General features: G+C 45.7%; 1 protein-coding gene and 1 long non-coding RNA gene across 3 annotated transcripts in view; one reads left to right on the top strand and one right to left on the bottom strand.

The window, feature by feature from the left end:
* Positions 1-4,707, bottom strand: part of BTBD2 (BTB domain containing 2) — a 510,757-nt gene extending 506,050 nt beyond the window's left edge. Inside the window, exon 1 of one of the 2 annotated variants that reach the window (XM_040417771.1) lies at positions 4,099-4,707. In XM_040417771.1, the coding sequence (XP_040273705.1) occupies positions 4,099-4,553 (455 nt within the window). In that variant the 5' untranslated portion in view covers positions 4,554-4,707. The remainder of the gene's footprint in view (positions 1-4,098) is intronic. The other variant, XM_040417770.1, reaches the window with a different exon arrangement.
* A 4,272-nt stretch (positions 4,708-8,979) lies between these two features.
* Positions 8,980-11,795, top strand: LOC120991632. Its single transcript, XR_005776742.1, has 3 exons — positions 8,980-9,210; positions 10,145-10,146; positions 11,785-11,795. It is a non-coding gene; the product is annotated as an uncharacterized LOC120991632 (long non-coding RNA).
* Positions 11,796-16,211: the final 4,416 nt, after the last annotated feature.

The raw sequence follows: 16,211 nt of genomic DNA, 5'->3' as shown, positions 1-16,211 counted from the left end.
TTGATCACCCCCCTGTCATTGATCACCCCCCTGTCATTGATCACCCCTCTGTAAGGCTCCATTCAGATATTTTTTTGGCCCAAGTTAGCGGAATTTTTTTTTTTTTTTCTTACAAAGTCTCATATTCCACTAACTTGTGTCAAAAAATAAAATCTCACATGAACTCAGCATACCCCTCACGGAAACCAAATGCGTAAAATTTTTTAGACATTTATATTCCAGACTTCTTCTCACGCTTTAGGGCCCCTAGAATGCCAGGGCAGTATAAATACCCCACATGTGACCCCATTTCGGAAAGAAGACACCCCCAGGTATTCCGTGAGGGGCATATTGAGTCCATGAAAGATTGAAATTTTTGTCCCAAGTTAGCGGAACGGGAGACTTTGTGAGAAAAAAATAAAAAATATCAATTTCCGCTAACTTGTGCCAAAAAAAAAAAATTTCTATGAACTCGCCATGCCCCTCATTGAATACCTTGGGGTGTCTTCTTTCCAAAATGGGGTCACATGTGGGGTATTTATACTGCCCTGGCATTCTAGGGGCCCCAAAGCGTGAGAAGAAGTCTGGTATCCAAATGTCTAAAAATGCCCTCCTAAAAGGAATTTGGGCACCTTTGCGCATCTAGGCTGCAAAAAAGTGTCACACATCTGGTATCGCCGTACTCAGGAGAAGTTGGGGAATGTGTTTTGGGGTGTCATTTTACATATACCCATGCTGGGTGAGAGAAATATCTTGGTCAAATGCCAACTTTGTATAAAAAAATGGGAAAAGTTGTCTTTTGCCAAGATATTTCTCTCACCCAGCATGGGTATATGTAAAATGACACCCCAAAACACATTCCCCAACGTCTCCCGAATACGGCGATACCACATGTGTGACACTTTTTTGCAGCCTAGGTGGGCAAAGGGGCCCACATTCCAAAGAGCACCTTTCGGATTTCACAGGTCATTTAACTACTTACCACACATTTGGGCCCCTAGAATGCCAGGGCAGTATAACTACCCCACAAGTGACCCCATTTTGGAAAGAAGAGACCCCAAGGTATTCGCTGATGGGCATAGTGAGTTCATGGAAGTTTTTATTTTTTGTCACAAGTTTGTGGAATATGAGACTTTGTATGAAAAAAAAAAAAAAAAAAAAAAAATCATCATTTTCCACTAACTTGTGACAAAAAATAAAAAATTCTAGGAACTCGCCATGCCCCTCACGGAATACCTTGGGGTGTCTTCTTTCCAAAATGGGGTCACTTGTGGGGTAGTTATACTGCCCTGGTATTCTAGGGGCCCAAATGTGTGGTAAGGAGTTTGAAATCAAATTCAGGAAAAAATGAGGAGTGAAATCCGAAAGGTGCTCTTTGGAATATGGGCCCCTTTGCCCACCTAGGCTGCAAAAAAGCGTCACACATCTGGTATCCCCGTACTCAGGAGAAGTTGAGGAATGTGTTTTGGGGTGTCTTTTTACATATACCCATGCTGGGTGAGATAAATATCTTGGTCAAATGACAACTTTGTATAAAAAAATGGGAAAAGTTGTCTTTTGCCAAGATATTTCTCTCACCCAGCATGGGTATATATAAAATGACACCACAAAACACATTCCCCACCTTCTCCTGAGTACGGAGATACCAGATGTGTGACACTTTTTTGCAGCCTAGGTGGGCAAAGGGGCCCATATTCCAAAGAGCACCTTTCGGATTTCACAGGTCATTTTTTACTGAATTTGATTTCAAACTCCTTACCACACATTTGGGCCCCTAGAATGCCAGGGCAGTATAACTACCCCACAAGTGACCCCATTTTGGAAAGAAGAGACCCCAAGGTATTCGCTGATGGGCATAGTGAGTTCATAGAACTTTTTATTTTTTGTCACAAGTTAGTGGAATATGAGACTTTGTAAGAAAAAAAAAAAAATCATCATTTTCCGCTAACTTGTGACAAAAAATAAAAAGTTCTATGAACTCACTATGCCCATCAGCGAATACCTTAGGGTGTGTACTTTCAGAAATGGGGTCATTTGTGGGGTGTTTGTACTGTCTGGGCATTGTAGAACCTCAGGAAACATGACAGGTGCTCAGAAAGTCAGAGCGGCTTCAAAAAGCGGAAATTCACATTTTTGTACCATAGTTTGTAAACGCTATAACTTTTACCCAAACCATTTTTTTTTTACCCAAACATTTTTTTTTTATCAAAGACATGTAGAACTATAAATTTAGAGCAAAATTTCTATATGGATCTCGTTTTTTTTTGCAAAATTTTACAACTGAAAGTGAAAAATGTCATTTTTTTGCAAAAAAATCGTTAAATTTCGATTAATAACAAAAAAAGTAAAAATGTCAGCAGCAATGAAATACCACCAAATGAAAGCTCTATTAGTGAGAAGAAAAGGAGGTAAAATTCATTTGGGTGGTAAGTTGCATGACCGAGCAATAAACGGTGAAAGTAGTGTAGGTCAGAAGTGTAAAAAGTGGCCTGGTCTTTCAGGGTGTTTAAGCACTGGGGGCTGAGGTGGTTAAAGAGGACCTTTCACCAGAGGAAATCCTCTAAACTAACTATACAGACATGTAGAGCGGCGCCCAGGGATCCCGCTGCACTTACTGTTATCCCCGGGCGCCGCTCCGTTCGCCCGGTATAGCCTCCGGTATGTAAGAAGTTAGGCTCCACCTAGTTGAGCCTGCCGGCGTCTTGTTCTCCTATGCTGTACCGCTGGCCAATCGCAGCGCTCAGCTCATAGCCTGGCTATGAGCTGAGCGCTGCGATTGGCCAGCGGTACAGCATAGGAGAAGAAGACGCCGGCAGGCTCAACTAGGTGGAGCCTAACTTCTTACATACCGGGCGAACGGAGCGGCGCCCGGGGATAACAGTAAGTGCAGCGGGATCCCTGGGCGCCGCTCTACACTCCTGTATAGTTAGTTTAGAGGCTTTCCTCTGGTGAAAGGTCCTCTTTAAGCTAGGGAGGCTGAGGTGGTTAACAAGTGGGAGGCACATATGCAAACTGTTGTAATTCCTACACCGTTCACCTGATTTGGATGTAAATACCCTCAAATTAAAGCTGACAGTCTGCAGTTAAAGCACATCTTGTTTGTTTCATTTCAAATCCATTGTGGTGGTGTATAGAGCCAAAAATGTTAGAATTGTGTTGATGTCCCAATATTTATGGACCTCACTGTTCCTCCATTTTCACCCAGGCAGCCCCCTGACTTGAGCATCGGAGCAGTTCATGCTATTGCGCAGGGCGTAGGCATTTTTAGGAGTTCCGGTGACGTACCGGGGCTCTCCATGGGGCTGCCAGGTAGCCCGATGACGTCACCGACACTGATGGGCAGGCTTTAGCGCTGCCCTAGCCAGTAAAATGGCTAGGGAAGCGCTAAAGCACGCCCATCAGAGCCGGTGACGTCACCACACACACTGCCGGGTGGAAGCCTCCACCCGTCAGTGTGTTATTGTAAACAGAGACCGTGCCCTGCACGATCTAGCGCAGGGCAAGGGAGCTCAGCGGAGCACGAGATGCTCCGATGCTAACCTCAGGGGGGCTGCCTGGGTGAAAATACGGGTATTTCTGTCCGGGTTCAGCTGTGAACCCAGACAACCCCTTTAACAACGCAAGTGAGAAAGCAGCCTAAGGCGTTTCTGGGTCCGCCTGTGAGATCCGTTTCAGGGCTCTCACAAGCGGCCCAAAACGGATCAGTTTAGCCCCAATGCATTCCGAATGGATAAGGATCCGTTCAGAACGCATCAGTTTGCCTCCGTTCAGCCTCCATTCTGCTCTGGAGGCGGACACCAAAACGCTGCTTGCAGTAAAAAGAAAAAAAATATATATCTCAAGACCCCTTTAATAAAAAGGTTGGAATTAAGTATAAAAGTTATCTTTGGTGGAAGAGCCAGACTTCATGGTCCCTCTGGTCACCCAGTAAACATTTCCCACATGGCTAGCGGAAACTGTCAGCCCGTTAATTCTGAGCTTTTCATACATCATTTTCACTTCGGAGGTTAAATGCCATGCCCTGCCACAGCCCGCCGGCTCCGCATCAGGTGAGGGCACACATGGGCCAGGCAGGGCTGTGTCAGCGGTGGGAGTGACATCACATGCAGCTCTCAGTACCTGTGTGCGGGGATCCGCTGACTGCCCACTCCCTTCCCGACCAGGAAGTGTACGTCGCTAAGCACTTCGTTATTGAAGAGAAATGTGAACCGTTCCCGCACCGTGGTCTTGGTCGCCTGCCAGTTGTACACGGGTTCCCGGTGCAGGAGGCCAGCAGCCGCAGGAGGGGGTGGAGGCGGGGCCGCAGGAGGGGAGGCCCCAGTCGAGGAGACCGCAGATGCTGCCTGGTTACCGGGGGAAGAGGCCCCAGCTCCACCGCTATAGTTGTACGAGGATGCCGACGACCCAACACGGTTGCTAGGAGTGCTATTGCCCAGTACCCCGGGAAACGACAGTCCACCGCTCCCTCCTGCCGCCATCTTGAATGAGGGAAGCTCCAATGGGCGGGTGCAGAAGAGGGCGGACGGAGGTTTCTCAAACTTGTTTACAAATAGTACCGGGCAGCAGTGCCGCATGAGCCGCAAAAGCCTCAGCGACCAGGAGTCTGCGCCAGCCTGGAAAGGGCTTCACTACCGGAAAGCCTATTCAGCGCTCCATTTACACCACACTACAAGGACCCTTGTGTAACATAGAGGCCTGCCGCTTCCGCGCCCTCCCTCGGACTGGGTCACGTGATCAGACATAACCTCGCTATGATTCGTCTTGTGACAATGTGCTGTTCAGCGTCCATAGGACGTGGTCACATGTGGTGGTCAAGGACAGACAATTGGAAAGCCCATTCAACTCGTAATTCTTTAGTTTTTCCAACTCGTTCATGGACTGTCTAATTAAATAAGCAGTGCTGTTATGGGTGCTGGCACACATTCCGTTTTTGAAGCAAAGACCATGAGTGAGGAAAAGAGGAGAGGTAGTATATGGGGGCATAGCGATATGACCCCAATGTCTGATAGGTGCAGATCCCACCTCTGGGACCTGCACCTATACTTAGAACAGAGGCAGCAAACATACCTACCAACTTTGTAAACAAACAAATAGGGACACATTGTGCAGCAAGCAATTTTTTTGCCCAGCTGTGCCCCCAGTAATATGCCCAGCTATGTGCCCCCAATAATATGCCCAGCTGTGCCCACAGTTGTTTTCTCAACATTGTGACCAAAGTAATATGCCTTGCTGCGCTCATAGTAATATGTCCACACTGTGCCCCCAGTAATATGCCCAGCTATGTCCCCCAGTAACATACCCACATTCTGGCCCCAGTAATGTTGTGCCCCCAGTAATATGCCCACATTGTGCCCCTCACAGAATGTAAAAAAAAAAGACACCACATACTTCCCTTTTTCATAGCAGCAGCAGGACATCGGCTGCTCTAGTCAGTGAAGGAGGCGGAGCCATTGCTACCTGTGGGCCAGCCCCGCCCCCCCAGCACAGTCCAGAGATGTGGAGAGTCGGCAGGAATTATGACGCAGGGAGCCAATGCCGGCGACTGCTCTTTGCTTCATTATGGCAACTCTCTCTGCTTCCTATGGACGCAAGGACAGATGCCAGAGAGCGGGACATCCCTCCCCCGTACCGGGACAGCCACTGAAAACCGGGACTGTCCCGCCGGATCCGGGATGTATGAGCAAAGTCTCAAAGAGTACACTGCAGCATTATTAACGATTTTCGGAAATCCCATTGAAATTAATGGGAGGCGCACCGCACAAGCATGTACAGTTGTGGCCAAAAGTTTTGAGAATGACACAAATATTAGATTTCACAAAGTTTGCTGGTAAACTGCTTTTAGATCTTTGTTTCAGTTGTTTCTGTGATGTAGTGTAATATAATTACACGCACTTCATACGTTTCAAAGGCTTTTATCGACAATAACATGACATTTATGCAAAGAGTCAGTATTTGCAGTGTCGGCCCTTCTTTTTCAGGACCTCTGCTATTCGACTGGGCATGCTCTCAATCAACTTCTGGGCCAATTCCTGACTGATAGCAACCCATTCTTTCATAATCACTTCTTGGAGTTTGCCAGAATTAGTGGGTTTTTGTTTGTCCACCCGCCTCTTGAGGATTGACCACAAGTTCTCAATGGGATTAAGATCTGGGGAGTTTCCAGTCCATGGACCCAAAATGTCAAAGTTTTGGTCCCCGAGCCACTTAGTTATCACTTTTGCCTTATGGCACGGTGCTCCATCGTGCTGGAAAATGCATTGTTCTTCACCAAACTGTTGTTGGATTGTTGGAAGAAGTTGCTGTTGGAGGGTGTTTTGGTACCATTCTTTATTCATGGCTGTGTTTTTGGGAAAAATTGTGAGTGAGCCCACTCCCTTGGATGAGAAGCAACCCCCACACATGAATGGTCTCAGGCAGGGCCGCTGATAGGCCAGTACAGCTGGCCCAGTTGTACCGGGCCCGGCTGGCAGGGGGGCCCGGGCTGCCGACTCCCGAGCCCAGCTCCTACCTCCGGCTCCTACCCCGGGCCCCCCCTTGACACGCCACCCCTCCCTGTCTGACCTCCGGGCTGCGGGCTCCCTCCCTCCTCCAGGCTGAGCCTGCGCTCATCTGCATTTCACACTGGCCAATCAGCTTTTAGCAGCGCAAAGATCCTGCTGCTGATTGGCCAGTGTATAGCTGGCACAGCAGGAACAGCGCAGGCTCAAGCACGGAGTGCCCGCCATCTGACTGCCGCCCTCAAGAAAAATCATCAGTGTGCCAGTGAGTGCAGCCCCCCACCCTGGCCCATAATGAAGGAAGGACCGCTCCGGTCAGTGGACATAGAACCCGGGGGATGGAATAAACAGACTTGTGTGCCACATACAGTAAGAGGTCTGACAATAAAAAGTTCATATATGTGTATCAGGATGGGTATTCTTGATGGGGGAAGAAACACCAAAGAAAAAAGGCCAGCACAGAAATGAATATATGATTAATCTTTATTATGGTCTCAAACCAGGACCAGAAGTAAAAATACAGATAAAATACAATACACAATGTATTGTATTTTATCTGTATTTTTACTTCTGGTCCTGGTTTGAGACCATAATAAAGATTAATCATATATTCATTTCTGTGCTGGCCTTTTTTCTTTGGTGTTTCATCCTACGTGCAGGCTTGGCACGAGTACTCACTTCAGTGAGTCATATATTGGTGTACATTGATGGGGGAAGGCAGCAGCAAGCATTGGGATTTTTTTGGGGGGGGCCTGTGGGCTCATAGAGGACTCAGGAGGACAATGTGCTTTCCTCCTACTCACTGTACTCCTGAGTCCTCTATGAGCCTACAGGGCCCCCCAGCACATCAGTCACCTTATGGGCGGGATATGATTGGTGGCTATGTATGTGCACACTCAGCATCACACTCAGCATCATCATAACAGTGCCATCCACAGATCCCCTCCATAACAGTGCCATCCACAGATCCCCTCCATAAAAGTGCCATTCACAGATCCCCTCCATAACAGTGCCATTCACAGATCCCCTCCATAACAGCGCCATTCACAGACGACCCCCCAGCGCCATAAATATCACTTGTAGACAAATCTGCATGTTGTTTCAAGGCGGCGTCTGGGGAGGGGCCAAGGGCGGGGCCAGGGGTGTGGCTGAAGGAGGGATCAGGGGGTGGAGCTGAAGGGGGCCCCGTCATGTATGCTGTACGGGGCCCCATGATTTCTATCAGCGGCCCTGGTCTCAGGATGCTTTACTGTTGGCATGACACAGGACTGATGGTAGCGCTCACCTTTTCTTCTCCGGACAAGCCTTTTTCCAGATGCCCCAAACAATCGGAAAGAGGCTTCATCGGAGAATATGACTTTGCCCCAGTCCTCAGCAGTCCATTCACCATACTTTCTGCAGAAGATCAATCTGTCCCTGATGTTTTTTTTGGAGAGAAGTGGCTTCTTTGCTGCCCTTCTTGACACCAGGCCATCTTCCAAAAGTCTTCGCCTCACTGCGCGTGCAGATGCACTCACACCTGCCTGCTGCCATTCCTGAGCAAGCTCTGCACTGGTGGCACTCCGATCCCGCAGCTGAATCCTCTTTTAGAGACGATCCTGGCGCTTGCTGGACTTTCTTGGACGCCCTGAAGCCTTCTTAACAAGAATTGAACCTCTTTCCTTGAAGTTCTTGATGATCCTATAAATTGTTGATTGAGGTGCAATCTTAGTAGCCACAATATCCTTGCCTGTGAAGCCATTTTTATGCAACGCAATGATGGCTGCATTGGTTTCTTTGCAGGTCACCATGGTTAACAATGGAAGAACAATGATTTCAAGCATCACCCTCCTTTTAACATGTCAAGTCTGCCATTTTAACCCAATCAGCCTGACATAATGATCTCCAGCCTTGTGCTCGTCAACATTCTCACCTGAGTTAACAAGACGATTACTGAAATGATCTCAGCAGGTCCTTTAATGACAGCAATGAAATGCAGTGGAAAGGTTTTTTGGGATTAAAGGGGTTGTCCGGGACCAAATGTTTTTTTTAAAAAACACGTTTACTCACAATGCACATCTAAGTAAAGGCCTCCATACATTTTCAGCTATTTTCGCCACTTCTATGTGGCTCCAACGGTCCCCCACTCATTGTTTATATATCTGTTTATCTTTACCTAACTTCCGGCTGCACTGCCCTGTGGGTCCTGGGCAGCGCAGCATCAGGTGGTTACAGCTGTCTCTCTGCTCCGCTGTAACTCCGCCCCCTCATCAATATTCACTTCAATTCATTCAGAAGCTCACCGGACTGGAGGGGCGGGGCTTAGCGGGTTAAGGGGCGGGGCTTAGCGGGAGGCCGGCCAGCCGCTGTAACTCCGCCCCTCATCAATATTCACCTCAATTCATTCAGAAGCTCACCAGACTGGAGGGGCGGAGCTTAGCGGATTAAGGGGCGGGGCTTAGCGGGATGTCGGCCAGCCGCTGTAACTCCGCCCCCTCATCAATATTCACTTCGATTCATTTGCTGCCAGTGACGTCACCGGGCTCCCTGAGCAGCGGAAGAGGAAGCTTTGCTTGCCTGCAAGGGACCCGGTACGTCACTGAGGAGAAGAAAACAGTAACTTCCGGCCATGAATTTCAAAGATGAAAATGGGGCTGCAGAAATCTGTGACAAAGGTACTACCTGCTTGTATGTAATGTGTATGCCACACTTGTACTATTAGAGCAATGTCCCCAATCCCGGACAACCCCTTTAAGTTAATTTTCATGGCAAAGAAGGACTATGCAATTCATCTGATCACTCTTCATAACATTCTGGAGTTTTTGCAAATTGCTATTATAAAAACTTAAGCAGCAACTTTTCCAATTTCCAATATTTAGGTAATTCTCAAAACTTTTGGCCACGACTGTACACTGTTCCATTCACTTCTATGGGGCTGACGGAAAAAGCAGAGCCAGCGCTCGGCTATTTTCAGCACTCCCATAGGAATGAATAGAGATGGCTGCGCGTACGTGGTGAGCCCTCCGAGACTTTGCCAGCTCCGTTCTAAGTATAAGTGCGGGTCACAGAGGTGGGACCCTATCAGAGATTGGGGGCACATACTAGCTATATGCCCCCAATGTCTGAGATGGTACAACCCCTTTATCTCCATACTGCAGCAGTTTTTTTTTTTTACTGCCTACTTTGAGCCATAACTTTTTACTTTTCCATTCCAATAGCCATTAGAAAACTTTTTGCAGCATAAGTTATGCTTTCTAATGGTATCATTTACCATTCTGTACATTGTAGTGGGAAGCTGAGAAAAAGTTTTATGGGTTCCGTTCATTATACAAACTGATGATAACGTCATTCTTCAGGTTACTGCGATTATAGCAATACCAACTTTATAATTTTTCTTGTGTTGTATTACTTAATTAAAAAATGTTTTCATTATTTTTTTTAATGTCTACGGAGATAGTCAGGTCAATAAATATTGGGACATCGACACAATTGTAACATTTTTGGCTCTATACACCACCACAATGGATTTGAAATGAAACAAACAAGATTTGCTTTAACTGCAGACTGTCAGCTTTAATTAGAGGGTATTTACATCCAAATCAGGTGAACGGTGTAGGAATTACAACAGTTTGCATATGTGCCTCCCACTTGTTAAGGGACCAAAAGTAATGGGACAATTGGCTTCTCAGCTGTTCCATGGCCCGGTGTGTGTTATTCCCTCATTATCCCAATTACAATGAGCAGATAAAAGGTCCAGAGTTCATTTCAAGTGTGCTTTTTGCATTTGGAATCTGTTGCTGTCAACTCTCAAGATGATATCCAAAGAGCTGTCACTATCAGTGAAGAAAGCCATCATTAGGCTGAAAAAAACAAAACCATCATAGAGATAGCAAAAACATTAGGCGTGGCCAAAACAACTGTTTGGAACATTCTTAAAAAGAAGGAACGCATCGGTGAGATCAGCAACACCAAAAGACCCGGAAGACCACGGAAAACAACTGTGGTGGATAACCGAAGAATTCTTTCCCTGGTGAAGAAAACACCAGTAGTGAAGCTTCTATATTATTCATCAAAAAAGTGACAGGGACCACGCCCCTTTTCATTGTCTACCAAAACCCCTTTCGTCAAAGTGACAGGTATCACGCCCCTTTTCATTGTCTACCAAAACCCCTTTCGTCCTCTTGACAGCCCCCCACCCCTTGCCCTCCTCCCTCCCAAATCTGAATAATGCATGCCTGGGCATGTCACATTATATTATTATGCTCAGGGCAGGGGTCTCATGTATTTGATATCATTATGGTAGATAGCGTCCTCCTCTCAGGGCAAGGGGCTCATGTATTTGATATCATTATGGTAGATTGCGTCCTCCTCTCATGGCCTGGGGGCTCATGTATTTGATATCATTATGGTAGATTTGTGTCTGAACATGCCTCAGGGTCTCTGGGGTCAGGAGTAATCTCTAACAGACTTTTTTACATTCCCATACAGATAGTTTCAACAGCTTTTATTGTCCAGATAAACAAATATTGCCATCTCATGGCAGGGGGTCTCATGTATTTGATGATATTATGGTAGATCTAGAGGCCCGCACAGCGAGCCCCCCTTATTGACAGTAAGCGAATTGAGTACAAACAAAATAAAAGTTTTAAAAACTTTATTGAGCAGATAAACATTTGCAGAAAAGCGGCAATGTTACAATAACACATATATAAATACAAAAATACGTCTAGCTGTGTTACAATATACATTACATTAATAATATCTACACATAATCCGTATTCACAAGCTTAACCAAGAAGATTGTAACATTGGCGATGTCCTTCTTTTAGGTAGCAGGCTACCCTGTCTTATACCCATAGGTGTGGAGGGGTCGGTCAGGAGTGTGCGATTAGGTGTGGCACTTACAGGCGACTCATTCAACTTCGTTTTTAAACCGTCCAGAATCTCTCTAGTAGATGAATTACCCACAACAGTAGACGGCATATTTATGTCCGCCATGGCATGCATAAATGCAACCCAGCCTGGCGGGTTTTTGTTTTTTGACAGTCTGTGGTTTTGCGTCGCATTGCGCACAAGATCCATCATGTTAGAACCAGGAATAACATCACCCTTATAAATAAATTCACCTTTATCATTCCACGTTGTAACACTGGCATTCTGCTTCAACATGCTTAACAAAAGTTCAGCATTTTTCTTAAAACGGGGGTTGACATGTGTTACAATTTCAAGGACAGAATCGTATTTATTAGCGGGTGTATTTGGCAGTTGTTGATCCTGTATCTAAATTCTATCAATTTATCTATCTATATTTCTATCTAATAGAAAAAAGAATAATCAGCAGCACTCTGTTGATGTGCCAGGTGCAAATCCCAAAATACTCCTGGACAGGGAGCAGTGTAGATATAGGAAGATGAAAAAATGAGCAGCACTCCGGTCTTGTGGTAGAAAATAGGTGATGTTTTATTCACACCCAAACGCAATGCAGCATTTCAGCCCTCTCAATGGAGCCTTTGTCAAGCTAGTGGATACAGTGCTCTCAATACATTATATAGGTGAAGCTCATTACAATAGCATAATTGCTCATCAAGAACATATTCAGTGAACAAAGGTACAAAACAGTAAAAATATGGTTCTTTCTTCATAAAATATTACAATGTGTCAATATATGTGGACCATCATAATGTCCACATATTATACATATATGCGAGTCAGTTACAAATTAGTGTTACATACATAATTAGTGTCACTCCCCCACATATCCTGCAGGTGCAAAACAGTGTTAATTAATTATAAATTAAAAGAGGGACAAACCCACGCTATGAAATCCCATGGTGCGATCCAATATTGGCGTCTTCTGGTGTGTATTACGCAGGCGCCGGCTCACATCGGCGGATCGCGAGAATCCGCAACATCCCGCGCATGCGCACAACATAGCGCGTCAATGCTGGGATGCTTCCAATGTTCGCGGCTTCTCCCCAGATCCCGCAGCAACCCGCGCATGCGCACAATACAGTACGTCAGTGCTGGGATGCTTCCAAAGTTCGCGGCTTCTCCCCAAATCTCGCGCAAGCGCGCACAGCTTACTCTGCATAATCAGGAGGTTAGAGACCTAAGTTGTCACAACGTGACCATGGTAACCGTGCTGTCGCGAGGTATAAAGGATCAGTAAATGCATGGAAAACGTTGACTGCAGTCAGATCCTTAGGCCAACCAGACCCAGGTTCCGATCACTGCCCCTCCGCTTCCAGCAATATTAGACGGGGGTAGTGAGGATGCCGGTGTTGCACACAGGACCCGCAGTCATTTCTGAGTGCATGGACCTATGCGGAACAGGGGACCGTGACATTCTCATGTCACATGTCCCTCGCTCTCCCACCTAACATCATCACACCTCTCCCTCTGACCCATACAAAAACCCCACATTATTCCAAAACTGGATATGATTATATATACAGGTCTCAAATCCCCTCTGCATGTCTTATAATAATTAGATACAGGGAGAAGTCCACAAAGTGGATAAAATGGGCACAGACAATATATGTAGATCGCATAGGGATTTCATATCGGGCGATGTCCTCTCAGTTAAGACAATGATCTCCATTGAGATAGTCTGAAAAAATGATGATGATCTGAAAAAGATGAAAAAAAGGGGATAAATAAAGAGCACAATCTTATCCTACACACTTTCAGATAAAGGTCAAAAGGATCCCACTGGTACAAGATTAAGTCACCCTAAAGTCAACATTAAGTCCACGAGGCTTCAAAGTTTGTAATTTATAAATCCAGTATAGTTCCCGTTGCTTCAGTGTCAGTGACCTGTCACCCCCTCGTCGTGGCATGGCGACCTGGTCAATGACCCTGAAGCGCAGGTCCTTCTCAGTGTGTCCAACTTCTGCGAAGTGTTTTGACACCGGTAGATCCAGTCTCTTTTTCCTAATTGAGTATCTATGGTTATTCAATCTTGTCTTGACGTCCCATGTCGTCTCTCCCACATAGAGAAGACGACAGGGACATTCCAATAGATACACTACATAGGAAGAATCACAGGTCACATGATGTTTAATTATATATTCTTCTCCTGTCTGAGGGTGTGTGAAAGAAGCCCCCCTTAGCATAAGTGGGCAGTTCACACATCCATGGCAGGGGAAGCAGCCTTTTCTGGATGCACCAAAGTATGTGCTAAAAGAGATCTTACTAGTCCCGATGTCTGCCCGTACTAGCTGATCCTTGATGTTACGTGTACGTCTATACGACATCAATGGGGGATTGGCAAATTCGGGAATGCATTTGAAATTACTACCCAGAATGGGCCAATGCCCCTTCAAAATGTCACCAATTTAGTGTCCCTAGTACTATCTATCTCTTTTGCTAATAGGGTTGTTCTGGACTGCTGCATGGCCTTCACTGAGTGTTGTTCCACCAGTCTTTTGGGGTACCCTCTCTCAATAAATTTACGGCCCATAGTGTTGAGTCTGTCCACTGTCTCCTGCTCCCCTTGTACTATTCTTCTGACACTAAGCAACTGGCTGTAGGGTAATGATCTGACCATGCTTCTAGGGTGGCAGCTGTCATATCTCAGAAGTGTGTTCTTGTCCGTTTTCTTAGTGAATAGGTCAGTGTGCAAACAATCACCCTGTCTACTTACGGTCACATCGAGAAACTCAATTTTGGTCTCAGAGAAAACCAGTGTAAACTTGACCTCAGGGTCAATCTCATTGAGAAAATTGCCAAATTGGCCTAGTTCCTCAATAGAGCCCGTCCACAATAGGAAGATGTCGTCTATGTAACGCCACCACCCCAGAACTTGTCTGAAGTAGTGGCTAACATAGACGTACATCTCCTCTAAATGTGACATATAAATGTTAGCGTAATTTGGCGCTACGTTTGAGCCCATAGCGGTCCCGCGTAATTGGACAAAGTACTCATCCTGAAATAAAAAATAATTACAGGTGAGCACGATGTCCAAAAGTGTGATCAAAAATTCCTTACATTTCAAGGAGTACGATGAGTCAGCCAAACAATCCTTGACCGCACTCACCCCCCTAACATGTGAAATGGATGTATATAAGCTGACCACATCGAATGATGCTAGAATGGTGTGCGCTGGAAGTCGAACCTTGTTGATCTCGTTTAAGAAATGTGTAGTGTCCCTTATATATGATTTGGATCTTAGAACATATGGTGATAGGATCCTATCTAAAAAGACAGCGATCTGAGAAAAGGGTGAACCAATGCCCGATACTATGGGGCGGCCTGGTGGGGAAACAAGTGATTTGTGGATTTTGGGTAACATGTATATCACAGGAGTTCTCGGTCGTTCTACATAGAGAAAGGAGTGCAATTTGTCATCAATTACACCCTCCTCTCTAGCAGAATCAAGGACCTTACGGATTCTCTTTAAGAACTCAAATTTAGGATCACCTGAGAGTCTGCGATATACATTAGGGTCATTCAATTGACGATAGACCTCATTCACATAATCCGTTGTGTCCATAACCACTAACGCCCCACCCTTGTCCGCCGGTTTAATGGTCAGACAAGGGTTATCAGAAAGTTCTTTCAGGGCATTGGTTTCATCCCGTTTCATATTTCTCTTAACACACATTTCATCCTGACCTAACATTTTCAAGGCCTCTAGGTCCAATCTGACCGCATTTACAAAGGTGTCAAACGCCACATGATTGATGACTGGTGTAAAGTCACTTTTCAAGTGTAACTGTACATCAGTGAGTGTCAGCTCCGAGGTATTAGCGGGGCCAGCAAATGGCTCTAAAAAACCTGTGTAGATCAAGCTCCAGCTGGAACCAATCAATACTCTTAAACGGACAAAAAGACAATCCCTTTTCTAAAACAGACATCTGTATAGGGGTCAATATAACAGATGATATATTTACCACAGTTGTCTCTTTCGCATGGTTCTCTGCTGCTTCACCTGCCCTGTTTTTACGCCACTTCTGTTGTCTCCTGCCCCCTCGTCTGGTCCGGTAGGTTCCGGGCCCTGATCTAAAAAAGGAGCAGATATAGCATTTGCATTGGGGTTAGACGTTGTAGCAACATCCAAGGTATTGTCCATTTCAGGAGCCGTTGATTTGTCCCTTTGACTTGAGAGTCCCACTCCTTTCTTCCTGGGGGAAGATCGTTCAACCCTCTTGGAGCCCCTCTTGACAGTTCTTTGTCCCCCCTGCCAGCTGTACACAAATCCGGTGGTATAATCTTCCATATCCCCCTGCCACTTTTTCCTCTTTGTTGACTGTAGATCTTGCCTAAGTTTTTCCAGATGCATATTACAGTTGCTGAGGTATTTTTCTAGATCCTCAGAAGTCAATGCTGACCTTAGTTCCCCCTCAGTTTGTTCTAGATTGGATTTTAGTGTCTGGATTTCTTTTTGTAAATACTCCACGTTTAACAAAATAATGTCCAAAGAATATTTATTAGAAATCTGTGCAAAGCGTGCACAAAAATCTACATTGCTGGGAAAAAAATCTGGTCTCAGGATTGAGCGCATCCCTCTTGGGATCCGATGCGCATGGTGGTATTCACTGAGAGTAATTACATGTAAATCTAGGTTAACCAACCTTTTAGAATAGAGTTCATACCTTTTCTTTAGGTCCAATATGGACGGTGTTGACAAAAAAGCGACATCCCTTGTAGTACCCTGTAGGATCCGTGCCTCATCCTCCTGTGTGTAGGAGAAGATATCCGGGTGTATACATCCTGTGGCTTGAGACATGTTCAGTAAAGGTGCTCAGCTGGTTG

This window comes from Bufo bufo, chromosome 2 (assembly GCF_905171765.1).
Source record: "Bufo bufo chromosome 2, aBufBuf1.1, whole genome shotgun sequence".
In the NCBI taxonomy this organism is placed as follows: Eukaryota; Metazoa; Chordata; class Amphibia; order Anura; family Bufonidae; genus Bufo; species Bufo bufo.
Note: the sequence above shows the minus strand (reverse complement) of the source record. Positions and strands in the feature narration are given on the sequence as shown.